The following is a 15,915-nucleotide window of genomic DNA, read 5'->3' on the forward strand; positions in this document are numbered from 1 at the left end:
GGGAAATTTGGTTATATAGATAAAAATTCTAGTTTGTTTTCTTGAGGGCAAAAATCCATCTTCTACTATTCTCTATATTCCATATAATACCATATATAATACCTTGACATATTAAGCATTTAAATATATCATTACTTATTCCTTATGGCATAAAAATGCATACATGTGCTAAAGAAAAACTTAACTGAATCAACTATTATAGGTATTCCTTATTTTCCTTAAGCCACTACCTTCATCAGATTTTCCATTAACTTGATTAGATTCTTCCATACTAGCTTCTGAAGGTGGCTGTTCAAAACTCTTTCGAAGCTGCTGTAAAAAGACTTCCATTGATAAAGTAAAGTGTAATTCTTTATTGTTAAGCCAGTGTACAACAAAAGGCCCACTCTTTTCTTCATTTTCACCAAGGCTGAGAGATGTAATAGATGGAAGTAAAGGAATATCTACAAAGCAAAAATGACAAAAAATAAATTATGTTCCACCTGATCATATAACATGTGAATTTTATATTTTTGCCATTGTTTGTCATAGAAAGACTAGTCAAAGGTTTAAAATAAATGTAACCCACACACACACCACTTTGTAGCTAAGATTTCCTTCATGGTGAGGTTTAATATGATTCAGTTCCTCCATTAATGTACAAAGATCATTTTTTAATCAATAAAGAGCTGATTCTTCTATAAAGTTATTTTTACTTTACTGGCACATCTTGATATACAGGACACTCTGGGATCTTAAAATTTATGGTACCAGAACAGATTCTGAATGCTTCTATTATGTGACACAACAGAAAAAAATTTAGAAAACCTAGATTTAAGTCTCAACTTTGCCACTTACAACTCAACAAATCACTTGAATACTGAGCTTAAGTTTCTTCATCTATAAAATGAGGAGATTGCTTTCAATAACTTCTAATATGCCTACTTTTTGAGGAATCATCTCACTAAAGCACCAAAATCTCACCACCATTAAACTAACCACATGATAATGAATTACTTCATCTTGGCAAACCTGTGGTCATGTTCTTCTGATGCTCTACCCATGGCAGAAGTTGGATATGGAAATAAAGGATCTGAGATTCACTTTAACTTAGCTACTGGTAACTATTTGTGAGCTCCCTGTCAAATCAATGGAAACATTAATGGAGAAACTAAATCATATTAACCTCACTATAACAGAAATCATAAGACAGAAGAACTCATGGTTAAATGGAAAGATCATCCTTAAAAAAAAAAAAAAAATTCACATGACAGTCAAAACTTTGGAAAAAGCTCATTAATTCTACTTCCTCTCTTGTCACTCACTTCTCAATCATAAGGCATAAGGTCCAATAGCAATAAGTGCTCATCTTAACTGCCTTCTCCAAAGTTATCAGTGCTCTTATTTGCCATATCTGATGGCTGTTACTCAATAATCATACTTCTTGGCCTCTATACAGCATTTAACACTGTCTACTACCCTCTCTGTTCATATATTATCTCCTAATCTAGGGTTTCATGACACTGTTCTCTGTTGGATCTCCTATCTGTCTGACCACCGCTTCATTAATTCCTATGCTGGTTAGTCATCCTTATCCCCATCTCCTAACTGGAGGTATATTCCAAAGCTTTCATTAGCTCACAAGAATTTTAGAAAGAACTCTGCATTTGGATTCAGGAGAACTGGATTCAAATCTTATCTCATACAGTAAAACTCTCTGAAGTCTTGTCATCTATAAAATGAAGGAGTTGGACTCAATGACTTCTAAAATTCCTTAAAACTATAAATTTATGTACCAATTTGTGCAGTAGACATCAAAAACTTCCTTGATTCTGAGATTTTTTTTTCTTGGAGAAATATTTTTTATTTAGTTTTTTCTTTTTCCCCAATTACATGTAAAAACAATGTTTACTATTCATTTTTAAAACTCTTGAGTTCCAGTTTATTTCCCTATCTCCTTTTCTTTCTGCTTCTCTCCCCAAATTGAGAAGGAAAGCAATTTGATATAGATTAATCTTGTGTGGTCATGCAAAATATTTTCATAATAGTCATGTTGTAAAAGAAAACATGACTCCCTCATGGGGGGAAGGAACCTTCAAGAAAAAGTAAAAGAAAGTATGTTTCAATCTGTATTCAAATACTAATTATACAGGAATACATACAGACTAGTAATGGTCTTGCAGCTACTTAAAGTTATTTGTTAAATTAACTGAATTAATCCAAAGATTGTAGTTTCCTTCATATGAGAGACTATTAATATTTAGTGTAAAAAAAAAAGTCTCTACCCCTAGGAAGCACACATTATGCACAGCCCATCATAGTTCTAAACTGTTCTATACAATAGTTCAAATAGTTCACAACTCCAACAAAAGTGCATTAATGTCTCATATTTCCCACATCCCCTTTACCATGTGTCATTTTCCTTTTCTGTCGTATTAGTCAATTTAATAAATATGAGGTTGTATCCCAGAATAGTTTTAATTGAATCTCAGTTCTACTACCTACCTATTACTTGTAAGATATTAGGCATGTCATGGTTCTGCACATATATATTGTACCTAGGATATACTATAAGATACTTAATATGTATGGGAATGCCTGCCATCTCGGGGAGGGGATGGAGGGAAGGAGGGGAAAAACGCGGAACAGAAGGGAGTACAAAGGATAATGTTGTAAAAAAAAAAAAAAAAAAAAAAAAATTACCTATGCATATGTACTGTCAAAAAAAAATTAAATAAAAATGAAAAAACTATGAAAAAAAAAAAAGATATTAGGCGAATCATTTAATCTTTCAAGATCTGGGTTTCCTCATTCCCAAAATAAAGCAGATTGAACTATCTCTTAATTTCCTTCCAACTCTGTATCACAAAATCATAGGATCATAGATCTGTAAGAAATCTTAATAGCCATCTAATTCAAATCCCTCCATTTTAAATACAAAGAAAAATGAGATTCAGAAAGGTTATGGGATTTGCCCAATGTCAAATTGGAAACCAGTTCTTACTCTAAATCCAATACTTATTCCACTGTACTTGGTACCCACATTTCATATTTTGTTACCTATCCATTTCATATTTTGTTACCTATAAAATGCAAAAGTAATAACATGAATGGATTAGATACTAAAAAGAGTTTCATAATACTACTTTACATAAAACTTTTTTGGGAGATCTAGAGTTATTACCTGTGGCTGGATTGATGCTGGCTGCAATATGAAAGTGACAAAGAGCATTGGCTTGCAGAGGGGTATTCCTATGGACCTGATGAGGATTCTGCTGATGTGGTAGGTAGCCAGTATGTGCTACAAGTGCAAGTGATCTTCTTCGTCCTCTACGAAAATGCCTCAGGTTTACCTACATGAAAAACATATTTTAGAATGTCCTTATTCTCATTAATTATGTTTTTCTTAATATGTTTGTTTTATGGAGTACAAATATATTTTCAACTGATTAATAATGCTCAAGAAAAAAACTTTTCTCCTCAAGTGATATTAACTCCAATACTATTTCTCTAATCCATTATATTACAAAACCTCAAAGTTTTAGGTTAAGAAAAAAGCTAGAAAGAAACTATACTCTATGGCAACTTCAGTTCTCTTGCTCAGAATGCATTTATTTTTTTTCAAATAAACAAAACTTGTTTTCATTTTTTAAGTCATCTGGTATTTTTAAAAATTGTTATTTTTTTCATTGAAAAATCTCATAATGCTTCAAAAGTTTTGTAATAACACTTTCTTTTTCTGAGTCTTGGTTTTTATACTTAGATGACTATAATTTCACCTAGCTAAGTTGAATCTTGTATTTAAAATAAGAATACTGTCAGACAATTCAGTCATCTAAGAAACAAAGAATTCAAGTTGGGTGACCACAAATGCCAAAATTTGATTCCATGATTTAAAAGGCATGGTATTGTAGTTAAAATGAGATATCTAATTCTGATGGAAGTGCATATCTTCTACATAGAGAAGATCTAATTCAGTTCTAGTTGATCAATGATGGACAGAATCAGCTACATCCAGAGTAAGACTGGGAATTGAGTGTAAACTGTTTGCACTATTGTCTTTCTTCCCAGGTTACTTTTACCTTCTGAATCCAATTCTTCCTGGTCAACAAGAAATTCGGTTCTGCACACATATATTATGTCTAGGATATACTATAGCACATATAACATGTATGGGATTGCCTGTCGTCTAGGGGAGGGAAGGAGGGGAAAATTCGGAACAGAAGTGAGTACAAGGGATAATGTTGTAAAAAAAATTATCCATGCATATGTACTGTCAAAAAAAATTATAAAATTAATAAAAATTTTTTTTTAAATAAAATAAAATAAAATGAGACATCTACACCACAGCACTCACTTCCAAAGCATTTTGAACTCTTTCCTTACTGGAAGCATTCCTCTTGAAGTTATTTGTTAAATTAACTGAATCAGTCCAATGGTTGTAGTTTCCTTCATATAAGAGACTATCATTTGGTAAAAAAGTCTCTACCCATAAGCGGCACACATTATCTTTGCAGCAAGTCAACAATACATTACATACAGAAGCCCTGTGAAAGAAAGCAATATTGAAAATACATATCTGATGCAGAAAATTAGCATGGAAATTATCTATTATTGCTTAAATATATGTTCAGCTATCAATGAAGAAAGGTTTATAGTAAATATTTAATGTCTTCAAAAGATTACAACCTTGATTATATAAGAAACCTCTGATTCAATACAACAGCTTTTTATACCATTGTATTTGTCTCTAGAATTTTTAATTCAGCAACTAACTACCATGATTTCTAAAACTGTTTCATGATCTGGGGAGCATAATCACTAATGCTGCCTTGAATGAAACTCAGTCTCATATGAAAATGGTTCAAATAGAAATATACATTTTCTAAATATAGTTTGTCTTTTTTACTGTTTTATCAGGCATTCTTGATAGTCTAGTGAAACCTATAGACCCTTTCTCAGAATAATATTTTCTTTAAAAATTCTATATGGAAAGAAAGCTAAATTTCAGTTGGTAGTTAGAAAAAAATGAAGATGTTTAAGTTTTTTTTTTCCGATCCAACCTACATAAAATCTTATCTGTGGAAATCCTGAGAGCCCATTGACTCCATGTTGAGAGACTATGGTTTAAAATAAACTGCTTATTTTTTAGTTATTAATTATGGTTTAAATCTATTCTTGCTCTATGGTTTTTACTAAGTGTAGTTACACCATATCTTTGGACATTTTCTACAATGAATACAAACATAATACTGTAACACAATACTGCAAATACATATACACACACACACACACACAAACATACTTTTTTCCCCTCTCAAAATATGGAAATTTTTATTTTAAGAGTTAAAATGATATTTTACAAACATATATTATTTTCCTCTTGGTGAGATTACCGCATTACAAATTGGAAAGAAGGAAGGGAAAAAGGAGGAACTTACTAAGCAACAGCCATGTGACAAACACTGTGCTAAGCACTTTACAAATATCTCAAATATATTGAAGAAAATATAGTGTGGCCCAAAATTCATACAAACTAGTGATCAGGAGATGTGCAACAGCAAAACAAAGTAGAAAATCAAAATGGTAGGCAAACATTCTATATCCTAGAGATCCACAGACTTTAGAATAACTGAGACACAACAAGTATATGAATCTTGAAACAGAGAGGTTGTCATAGCAACTTCTGTTAATTTTATTTACCTCTACTTTAGGCCAGGCAAAGATTTAATCCCAAACAAGACCTTAAGATCTACATGGGATAAAAGATAGCTTGGGGATTAAATATACTTCTTTGATAGACTTTCTGAACAATTTTCTTGATTTTTACAATAAATATAGTTTATTTTTATCCTTAAAAAAACAGCATTAGCCAAAAGGATTAAAACCCATTCACTTTTATTTCAATTCATGTATTTGAAAAAAGATGTATAAATGCCAAGAATATCCAGTTTCAGTTTGAATGATTTAAAATAACAGAACTGTAGTTCTATTATAGTAATCATATAAAATGTTTACTTGGTGATTATGAATATTTTATTTTATGACATAAAGCCAAATAGGAGAAAAAAAGAAATATATATATATATATATGGCAATCTAGGCATTAAGAAAAATGTAAACAGAAAATAGGAAAGAAATATAACTACATCTTCTCAGAAAACAAAGGAAAAAAAAAAACTGCATAGTACTAACTATGTGTCAGTATTACTATATGTCCTAAAGAAAAACTTTAATTTTTGAAATTTTTATTCTGATACCCAAGAAATTGTAAGACAATTTAGTACATAAAAATGTTTAACTTGATTCATATTATTAAATCAAAAATATAAAAACAAAATTGGAGAGTCCACACAAAACCTAATATACAGATAAAAGTGAAGAATGATTAATTGATAAGTAATTAAATGATTAATTGAATAAAGAAACATGAAGATAATATGAAGATTATTCCTAAGAAATTGCAAAAAATCAAAAGCCTTTACATCATAGTCTTTTGTATAAGTCATATTTGTTCTATCAAAGTCTTAAAACTCAACCACTAATACTACTTATATCTCACTAATTGAGGAGTAGTAAACAAATCAAGAAAAATAGTTGCTGACAGCTGATCAAGAGTGGTGATCATGTAGTTATAGTGAATTTATATTCTAGATTTCTTGAGAAAGCCTTAATTTCAATCAAAGAAAATCTTTCTTTAACAAGTCAATAAAAAAAGAATAACCTTTCATTGAGTCATGAATCTTGATATAATGTCTAGTCAATATTATTAGTCCCACTATTTATTTGAGCACTCAAATCTTCTCAGCTTCTGAAGTTCTATAGTTAATAGTATTTCTAGAAGTAAGCAAAGAAGTCATTGTTCACAATGTTTTCATACCATTGAACAACTAATCACTGACCTAGGCATATATTTACTAGTCTTCCGCCAGGAAAATCCATTAACAGCTCTAGGATGTGCCAGGTAAACAAATGAAAAATCAACTTCTCCTTGTGTTTGTTTTTCTGGACCTTTATCTTGAGAGGTAACTGTAGACCGCCAGCTGTCTGTATTATACCACACTTTCAAAAGGCAGTCATCCTAAAGAGGAAAAAAAAAAAAAAAAAAAGCAAAGCAAATTATATAAACAACCAAAAAAGAAGAGGTTCATTCATTTTAGAATAGAATCAAAGATTAACTATATTGGTAAGTAACTAAAATAATATTTTCTTATAAGTCTTTACATTTTGAAATGCTTTTATTAAGATGCAGTTTCCTATCAGTTATAAAATTTTCTTTAAAAGAATGGTTTGTCTTAAAAAAAAAAAAAAGGTAGTCCAAAAATAATGGCTAATGGCATGAATACTAAGATTAATAGGATAACTAAGTAATAAATATAGTTTAATAATGTGCTTTATGATTTAGGAGCACCTTTATTTGCTCTTTTGGGACTAGACCTGAGATTTTATCCATATAATAACTCCATTGTAGGAAACAATCTCCTTCTATTGATCTAGAATGGAAACTGTCTGCAGTTTATATACTTAATAAGTGGCCTCATTTGTTTTTCACAATTCTAAAAGGTAAAATATTTCATCCCCATTTTATAAATGAGAAAAACTGAAGCCCAAAGAGATTAAATGGCTTCCCAATCAGACAGTAAATAAACATTTATTAAGCATTTACTAAGGGCCAGGCCCTGTGCTAAGGATTGAAGATACAAAGAGATAAAAGATGACTCCTGACCTCAAGGAGCTCACAATGTAGTAGGGAAAACAATAAGCAAACATAAGTACAAACAAGCTATATATAGAATAAAATTAGAATTAAGAGGGGTTGAAAAAGGCTTCTCATAGAAGATGGCATTTTAGTTGGGTCTTAAAGGAAGACAAGGAGTTCAGCAGGTGAGATGGGGAGGGAGAACATTACAAGCATGGGGAATAGCATAGAAAATAGAGTGCTTTGTTCATGAAATATCCAGGAAGCCAGAACCAATGGACTAAAGAGATTGTGATGGGAGTAAAGTCTAAGTGAAGTTTTCTTGGCAGAGATCCTGAAATAGTTTGCCATTTCCTTTTTAAGCTTATTTTACAGATGAGGAAACTGAGGTAAACAGGGTAATGACTTGCCCAGGGTCACCCAGCTAATAATTATCTGAGGCCAGAACTCAAGAAAATGAGTCTTCCTGATTCCTGGCCTAGTGCTCTATTCACTGGGCAATCTAGCTGCCAGAAAGTACAGATACATTAGAAAGAATTCAAAGCAAATTGCCAATTTTTTTTCCTGTAAAATGCAATAAGTTGAAAAGGGAAATGTATTAGTATGGTCTAGCAACATTGAAGATCCAATCAAAGTTTTAAGAAAAACTAAAGTGAACCTAGTCAAAGCAAATGTATCCTGCAAAGGCAGAAGATGATGGAAGTGATACAAGATGAAGGCTATATAAGGCATAATGGGCAATATAAGGGGATTAAGTAACTCAAGGACAGTATAGAGTTGTAGTACTTCATAAAGGAGAGTGTGACTAGTGCAAGGATGGTGACCTGGAAGAAAACTAAGTTATATGAGATTGTAGGTCAAAGTGGGGCTTTGGTAAGAAAGGCAGAAGGAGAAATGGCAAGTCAAGAGATTATGGTCATATCAGAAACTAGAGATCCCCTGGCTAATAAACAGTGAGGTCAGAATTTGAATCATGTCTTTTTTCTCTATGTTAACTGCTCTTTCCACTGTACAACATGAAATAAAAGACTTTTCTCCTATTCATTCTTCTGAAATAATAAAGCATCATTCATTCATGGGAACAAATTTCTAATGTTTAAGGAGTTGGAAGCTTTGGAAAGTTTATAACTATTAAGGAAAGTTATATGAAGTTGATAAAATTATGTAAAATATATATTAATATTTACATAATTTTCCATGCAATTAAATAACCATCAGATGCAAAAAAAATTTCAAAAATATATCTGAATCAAAATTTGATACCTATATCAAACTCAGGATCCAAGTTTTATTTATATTTATATGTAATATTTATAAGTATTTATACCTGGATACAATTATTGCACTACCACCCTTTTAAGGTATTTTCGTTTTGCTCTTCTTAAATTTTCAATAATGAACAAGTAGTGGTAGCATTTAGTTACCTAAATAAAATAAAATTAAAACAACATACTATCAGAAGTTTTAATATTTACCTTTCCTGCAGTAGCAAAAAATTCTCCATCAGGTGAAAATCTCATTAAATGAACTTGAGAAGCTGTTCTACAAAATATACAAACAACTATCATCATAACTCTGAGCATTTCAAGAATAATAAAACCAAAAAAAGCTTTCAGTACTATGTTTCTATATTGTACTGGAGCAATCTATTTCAATTACTGATGAAAAATTCAAACTCCCATGCCCAAACATGTATTGTTCTCATATAGAATTCACTTCTATATTCTCTCATAAAATAAACATTTTATAAACATAAGCCAATAAAAAACTTCTAGATTTAGAAAATGAGATATCAAATAAGTTAAAACCTAAGATGATTTAAAAATTAAATTTTTACAGTAATTCTACATTTGTAATACAAAATGCATAAAGAATTATTGCTTTAAAGATGGAAATTTTAAGGATAGAGATCTAATTTTTATATGTGTGTGTATATAAACATGCATATATACACATACATATATAATATACAGAATAGTAGAATTTATTTTAAAACATAGAATAGGCATATACAGAAATGAACAAAATATTTTCTATGTCATCTGACCAGAATATAGTGACACTTGCTTCTAGTCATCCCTTTTAAATGCTGGATTCTAAGAAGTAGGCCACAGTATAGGTTTCTCCCCCAAAAAAGCTGAAATTTCAAAAATAGAGCTGTTGGTGACTAGACTTCTAAAATTTTATAAATCTTTTCCAACATCATTAAGTTTTGACCAATAATAATAGCAGTGTTTTCCAAGGCAAATTACCTAATGGGATTTGACTGATCTGGTATAATCCTGGATATGGGCATGATAAAAATCTTCTTTGACACTTTTTCGAGACTTATAATATTCTTTTAAATCAAGATTGAGCTCATTTTCTACTATTAATTTATCTCCTAATTCTATGCTGTGCTTTACATATCTACTCAATTTCTCCTTTCTCCACTCTCACCCTACCCCATCCAAGATAGAAAATAGATAATCCTTTTTTATTTAACACTAAAGAAGGTAACATTATTATATACACATTAAGGAAGAGCTGTCAAACATTTTCAAATATATTGTGGTAAAGTGGGGAAAAAAAAAAAAGCATTACATCTGGAGTCAAATGATGTCCTGAGTTCAAATCCTACTTCAGACTGTTGTTGCTGCTGTTTGCCATTTATTTATGAAAAGCTTTTGACTTACTACTTTTATGACATTAGTCAAATCATAGCTCCTCTAGTTTTCAATTTTCCTTTTTTGGAAAATAAATAATACCTGATACCTCTTGTAATTATAGTTATATAAATCTATGATATTAAAGTAATTTAAAAACTGATTTTATTTGCTACTTACCTACAGTGCCAGATACATCGCCAATCCCCAAAATTAAGATCTGTTTTTTCAGAATTTTCATCTTCACACTGCTTTTCTGAGTTATTATTTGACCAAAGTTGCAAACAGTTAGAACCAGTTAAAAGACGACTACCTAAAATGATACAAGGCATAATTTTTTTCTCTATATAATGTTACATGTATTTTATAATATGTTCCATGGTTTCCCCTCCTTCTACACTACACTCTTTTCCCTTTCTCATTTTATACCATGCAGATAACTTTTACCACTATCTCCTTCACTCCTGGCTCACATGGCAAAGAAAATCACTCCACATGCAAGTCTTTTCCAGAATACTGGTCCCTTTATAACCTCTACTCTCTCATTAACCTTCAAATCACTCTGTAAATGTTCTCTTCTCTAAATATATAATTGTTTTCTTGGAGCAGGTTTCTTTTTTTTTTTTTTTTTTTTTTTTATATTTATTTTTATTTTATTTTATAATTATAACATTTTTGACAGTACATATGCATGGGTAATTTTTTACAACATTATCCCTTGCACTTACTTCTATTCAGATTTTTTCCCTTCCTCCCCCAAACCCCTCCCCCAGATGGCAAGCAGTCTTATATATGTTAAATATATTACAGTATAATTTAGATACAATATATGTGTGTAGAACCGAATTTTTTGTTGCACAGGAAGAATTGGATTCAGAAGGTAAAAATAACAGTTTACATTCATTTCCCATTGTTCCTTTTCTGGATGTAGCTGGTTCTTTCCATCATTAATCAATTGGAATTGGATTAGCTCTTCTCTATGTTGAAGAAATCCACTTCCATCAGCATACATCCTCGTACAGTATCATTGTTGAAGTGTATAATGATCTTCTGGTTCTGCTCGTTTCACTCAGCATCAGTTGATGTAAGTCTCTCCAAGCCTCTCTGTATTTCTCCTGTTGGCCATTTCTTATAGAACAATAATATTCCATAACATTCATATACCATAGTTTACCCAACCATTCTCCAATTGATGGACATCCATTCATCTTCCAGCTTCTAGCCACTATGAAAAGGGCTGCCACAAACATTTTGGCACATACAGGACCCTTTCCCTTCTTTAGTAGTTCCTTGGGGTATAAGCCCAGTAGTAGTATGGCTGGGTCAAAGGGTATGCACATTTTGATAACTTTTTGGGCATAATTCCAGATTGCTCTCCAGAATGGTTGGATTCTTTCACAACTCCACCAACAATGCATCAGTGTCCCAGTTTTCCCACAGCCCCTCCAACATTCATCGTTATTTGTTCCTGTCATCTTAGCCAATCTGACAGGTGTGTAATGATACCTCAGAGTTGTCTTAATTTGCATTTCTCTGATCAATAGTGATTTGGAACACTCTTTCATATGAGTGGAAATAGTTTTAATTTCATCATCTGAAAATTGTCTGTTCATATCCTTTGACCATTTATCAATTGGAGAATGGCTTGATTTCTTATAGATTAAAGTCAATTCTCTGTATATTTTGGAGATGAGGCCTTTATCAGAACCTTTAACTGTAAAAATTTTTTCCCAATTTGTTACTTCCCTTCTAATCTTGTTTGCATTAGTTTTGTTTGTGCAGAAACTTTTTAATTTGGTGTAATCAAAATGTTCTATTTTGTGATCAATAATGGTCTCTAGTTCTCCCTTGGACACAAACTCCTTCCTCCTCCATTGGAGCAGGTTTCTTGAGGAGCTTCTGGAGGCAGCCTTAGTTTCAGTTCAGTTCAATAATCCCAAAAGTTCAGATCCTTTATTATGTCCTTCAAAGTCCTGAATCTTTTCCTGGGCTTGGTTAGCTTTAATAGAGGCCTATCTCTCTCTCCTTGGTTCCTGAGAGTTCTTGTCTGAATGTCTCCAACAAGCACAAAGATGAAAGTTGGACCAAATCTTGACTCTGAATCTCCTGGAGCTTCCAGTAGGCTTGTCCTTTTATATGCTCTTTTAAAGGTGTGAAAGTTCTGAATTCTGAACTAGAGAACTGTTAAGTACCATTTTCAAGAAAGCAGAATAATTAAAATTGTCTTCTTGGGAGAGTTGGGTAGGGTGATGTTTATAAATTTTGCTGAGACTAAGAAGATTTGGGATAAGGTGGAGAATTTTTTTATATTTCTATTAAAATATGTTTAGTGTAGACTAGTATAGGCTAAAATAGAACTAGAAAAGGAGTTAATGATCTGCTTGGGTCTCAAAGTAATGTAGTTCTTGCTTTCTTTAACCAAAATTAGTAATAATCTTAGAAAGATGTGGACATCTTTCATACTGTATAATTTCACATTGAAAACTGGAGCAGATAATGAGTAAAAGTTTGATGCACGGACAACCTTCCTTCAGGCAAGATAACAGTAACTGTGATAGCAATGATGAGGATGCAGTTTGATAATAACTAAAACAGTTATATTTATTGTTTTAAAATAAATGAATAAATAAATAAATAAACTAAATCTCTAGCCATAACCAACAAGCCCAAGCCCTAGACATGCATATTATCAAATACCAATATTTTTCCATGGATATTCCACTGGCACCTCAAACAAACAAAAAACTTATATACTAGCTTTCCTTCTATTCCTGTTCCTCTTTATTTTACATTCTTTAAGGAACACCACATTTTATAGTCTATATTTGAAATCTTTGTTATCTTTAATTTTTCCCTTACCTTATATCTAATACATTTCCAAGTTTTGTTAATTCTACAATATATTAATTATCCCTCACATTTATTCTCTACTTCTATTTCCACGATTGCTACTCTAGAATTATTACCATCTACCTGAATTACAATATTAACTTGCTAACATACTATCCTGCCTCTTTTCTGCCTCCCATCCAAACCATCCTTCTTACTGCTGTCACATTAATGTACCTAATTCATAGACTTGCATATATCTCTCATCTGCTCAAAAACCTGCAGGTGCTCACTACTGCCTAACAAATAAAGTTCAAATTCAAAGACTTCCTCAAGTTGGTATGATTGTACTTTCTATATTTATTCTATTTTATTTCTATATTTATTCTATATTATTGTTCTTCACTTTTTCTCACCTCAGTACTTTTCAGAATCCTCTGTACTTTTAAAGTTTTAATGTTTATTAAATTATTGTATATTCTGAAGCCAAACATAGGATTATCAACCTTTTTTATACTGAAGGTTAAATAAACTAAGATTAAGAAGATTACCAATAGTTACTGTATATAGATTGAAATCCATCATCAAATATATTTTTAAAAATGTTTATTCCTTTTTAATACTATTGTTTAAATAAGAGTTTAAGTATCCTTTGATTTAAAAGCATTGTTACAGTCAACACAATGAAACATGATGGGTCATTGGCCTATCCTTTCTACAATTCTACAATTAAAATAATGATAATACTTTTTATGATTTCTCTAAAAAATTACATATCAATTTATGGAACATAAATGGAAACTCAAGCAATGTTGCAAAGATCTGTTATTTAGAATATCAGGAAATTTCTCAAGTTGAAATGTTAGCAAATTAAAATTTAATATGAGAAGAGTATCATGTGATACTCTTCTCATAACTAGGCAAAATATCATGTTTTATTTAATGATGTTTTCTTACCTGTGGGATCCCAAGTTATATTGTGTGCTATGGAATCCAGAAAAAATTGGCCACTTTTCTGCCACTGATTATATAATTCCTAAAATTAAAAATAATGATTAAGATGAGCATTATCAGCACCTTTTCCCACTCTGTAATAAATGTATAAATTTGTTGCTTATTTCCATTGCATGGAATCATTTGCAAAGAAGGGAAGTTCAAATAATTCAGTTAGTCATAAGTAAATGAGATGAAGGAAATTGGTATAAATATGGCCTACTCCCAATAGCTCAACCATCTTTCCTTCAAATTACTTGCCTCCAAATTACAAACTCCATACCATTAATTCCATGCTCATGATAGAAACAACCAAATATTGAACAAACGTACTTAATCCTTTGGGCACTATTCTCTTAAACTACCTCACATTTAGACACTGATTTTATTATACTAATGTTCATTTGTTTAATGGACATCTAAAATTGTTAATCATCTCTGTGATCTTAAGTTATAATTCATCACCAAGAGACTCTAAGATTAGAATTAATATAATTTAAAAATAGAATCCAGAATAAGAGAAGTTGTGAAAATTTAATTTAAGATTTCTCATTTATAGAAGAACACTTTAAGATCTACAGCAACAAAGTAGATCTTTGTACTAGATAGATCAAGTGATACTGCTTTTTTTGTGAGGACTTAAATATTTCCCTGAGACTTTCTTCTAATCAGTTTCCTTCCATTCTCTATTACATGTACATTTATTGCCACTTCTGAAGTCTAAACTATTTCTCCAATAAAGTAATTGTTTTTTCCCCCCAAGCTTTCATAATTACTATCAGAATCCCCAATTATGTGCAGAGAAAGATAACGTGATGAATGCTTCTTTTGCTTTAAACTTTAGTGAAATAATTTTTAAATGTCTGTATTAGTTTTTAATTATTTAATTCTTCTGTCATGTTGTATGTTAGAAAGACCAATGATCTAGGAATAAAAAGACTTGGATTCCAGTCTAAGGTCTGTCACAAATTAGGTGCATGATCTTAGGCAACTCATTAAACTTTTCTAAATCTCAGTTTCCTCAAGATGGAATTAATATCAGCTAATGAGATACTGAATAAAGTAATTTGAAAAGAATAAAGTCTTGTGTAAATATGCAAACATTATTATTTTATCTGACAATGACACTTTATGCTATTTTGGAAATCTTAAGTTTCATCCTGAAGGGAGTTAGGGGAAAACAAACAAACAAACAACTGATCACTTAGTGATCTGTCATCCTTTTTATTCATAAAATTATTACATATATTCCTGAAGTCAGCTAATAATCCCAGTTCTTTTTGTTACAGTTCTGATTGTTTATTTTTTAAAGGCCATTGCACAATTTTTTGTACTATACTTTGAAGCCTACAGGAAACAAAAACTGTTCATAACTAATTACAACTATATTAAAGACAAAAAGAAAGAAACATGGATATGTATTAAACATTTCAAAGGTACATAGATTTACTATGTACCTTTGAAGATTTCATAAAAGTAGAAATGAAAATGCAATTATTGTATAGCTTATTGCTAAATTTTAGTTCAAGTATTCAAATGCTTACCAATAAAATAAGCAAAGAATCACTAAAATCAAAATAATTTCAAGATAGTTCATCTGAACTGGTTTATAATTGCAGTAAAATATACTTAAGAAAATGCTTAATATACCTTTAACAATGCAGAAATCCAGATCTTATTTGTTATTATTTTCCTAAATATTGATTTAGACACTGTGATTCATAAAATATTAGGAAAAGAATCTTCCAATAAAAAAGAAATTTTAAATCC

At 31.0% G+C, this 15,915-nt stretch overlaps 1 protein-coding gene across 7 annotated transcripts in view; it reads right to left on the bottom strand.

The window, feature by feature from the left end:
• DMXL1 (Dmx like 1) overlaps positions 1 to 15,915 on the bottom strand; it is a 140,481-nt gene that overhangs the window by 105,421 nt on the left and 19,145 nt on the right. For all 7 annotated transcript variants that reach the window (XM_074281529.1, XM_074281528.1, XM_074281527.1 and 4 more), the window contains exons 4-10: positions 14,110 to 14,188; positions 10,504 to 10,636; positions 9,154 to 9,220; positions 6,882 to 7,060; positions 4,337 to 4,526; positions 3,164 to 3,332; positions 231 to 443 (exon numbers count right to left, since the gene is read on the bottom strand). In XM_074281529.1, the coding sequence (XP_074137630.1) occupies positions 231 to 443; positions 3,164 to 3,332; positions 4,337 to 4,526; positions 6,882 to 7,060; positions 9,154 to 9,220; positions 10,504 to 10,636; positions 14,110 to 14,188 (1,030 nt within the window). The remainder of the gene's footprint in view (positions 1 to 230; positions 444 to 3,163; positions 3,333 to 4,336; positions 4,527 to 6,881; positions 7,061 to 9,153; positions 9,221 to 10,503; positions 10,637 to 14,109; positions 14,189 to 15,915) is intronic.

Source organism: Sminthopsis crassicaudata, chromosome 1, assembly GCF_048593235.1.
Source record: "Sminthopsis crassicaudata isolate SCR6 chromosome 1, ASM4859323v1, whole genome shotgun sequence".
Classification (NCBI taxonomy): Eukaryota; Metazoa; Chordata; class Mammalia; order Dasyuromorphia; family Dasyuridae; genus Sminthopsis; species Sminthopsis crassicaudata.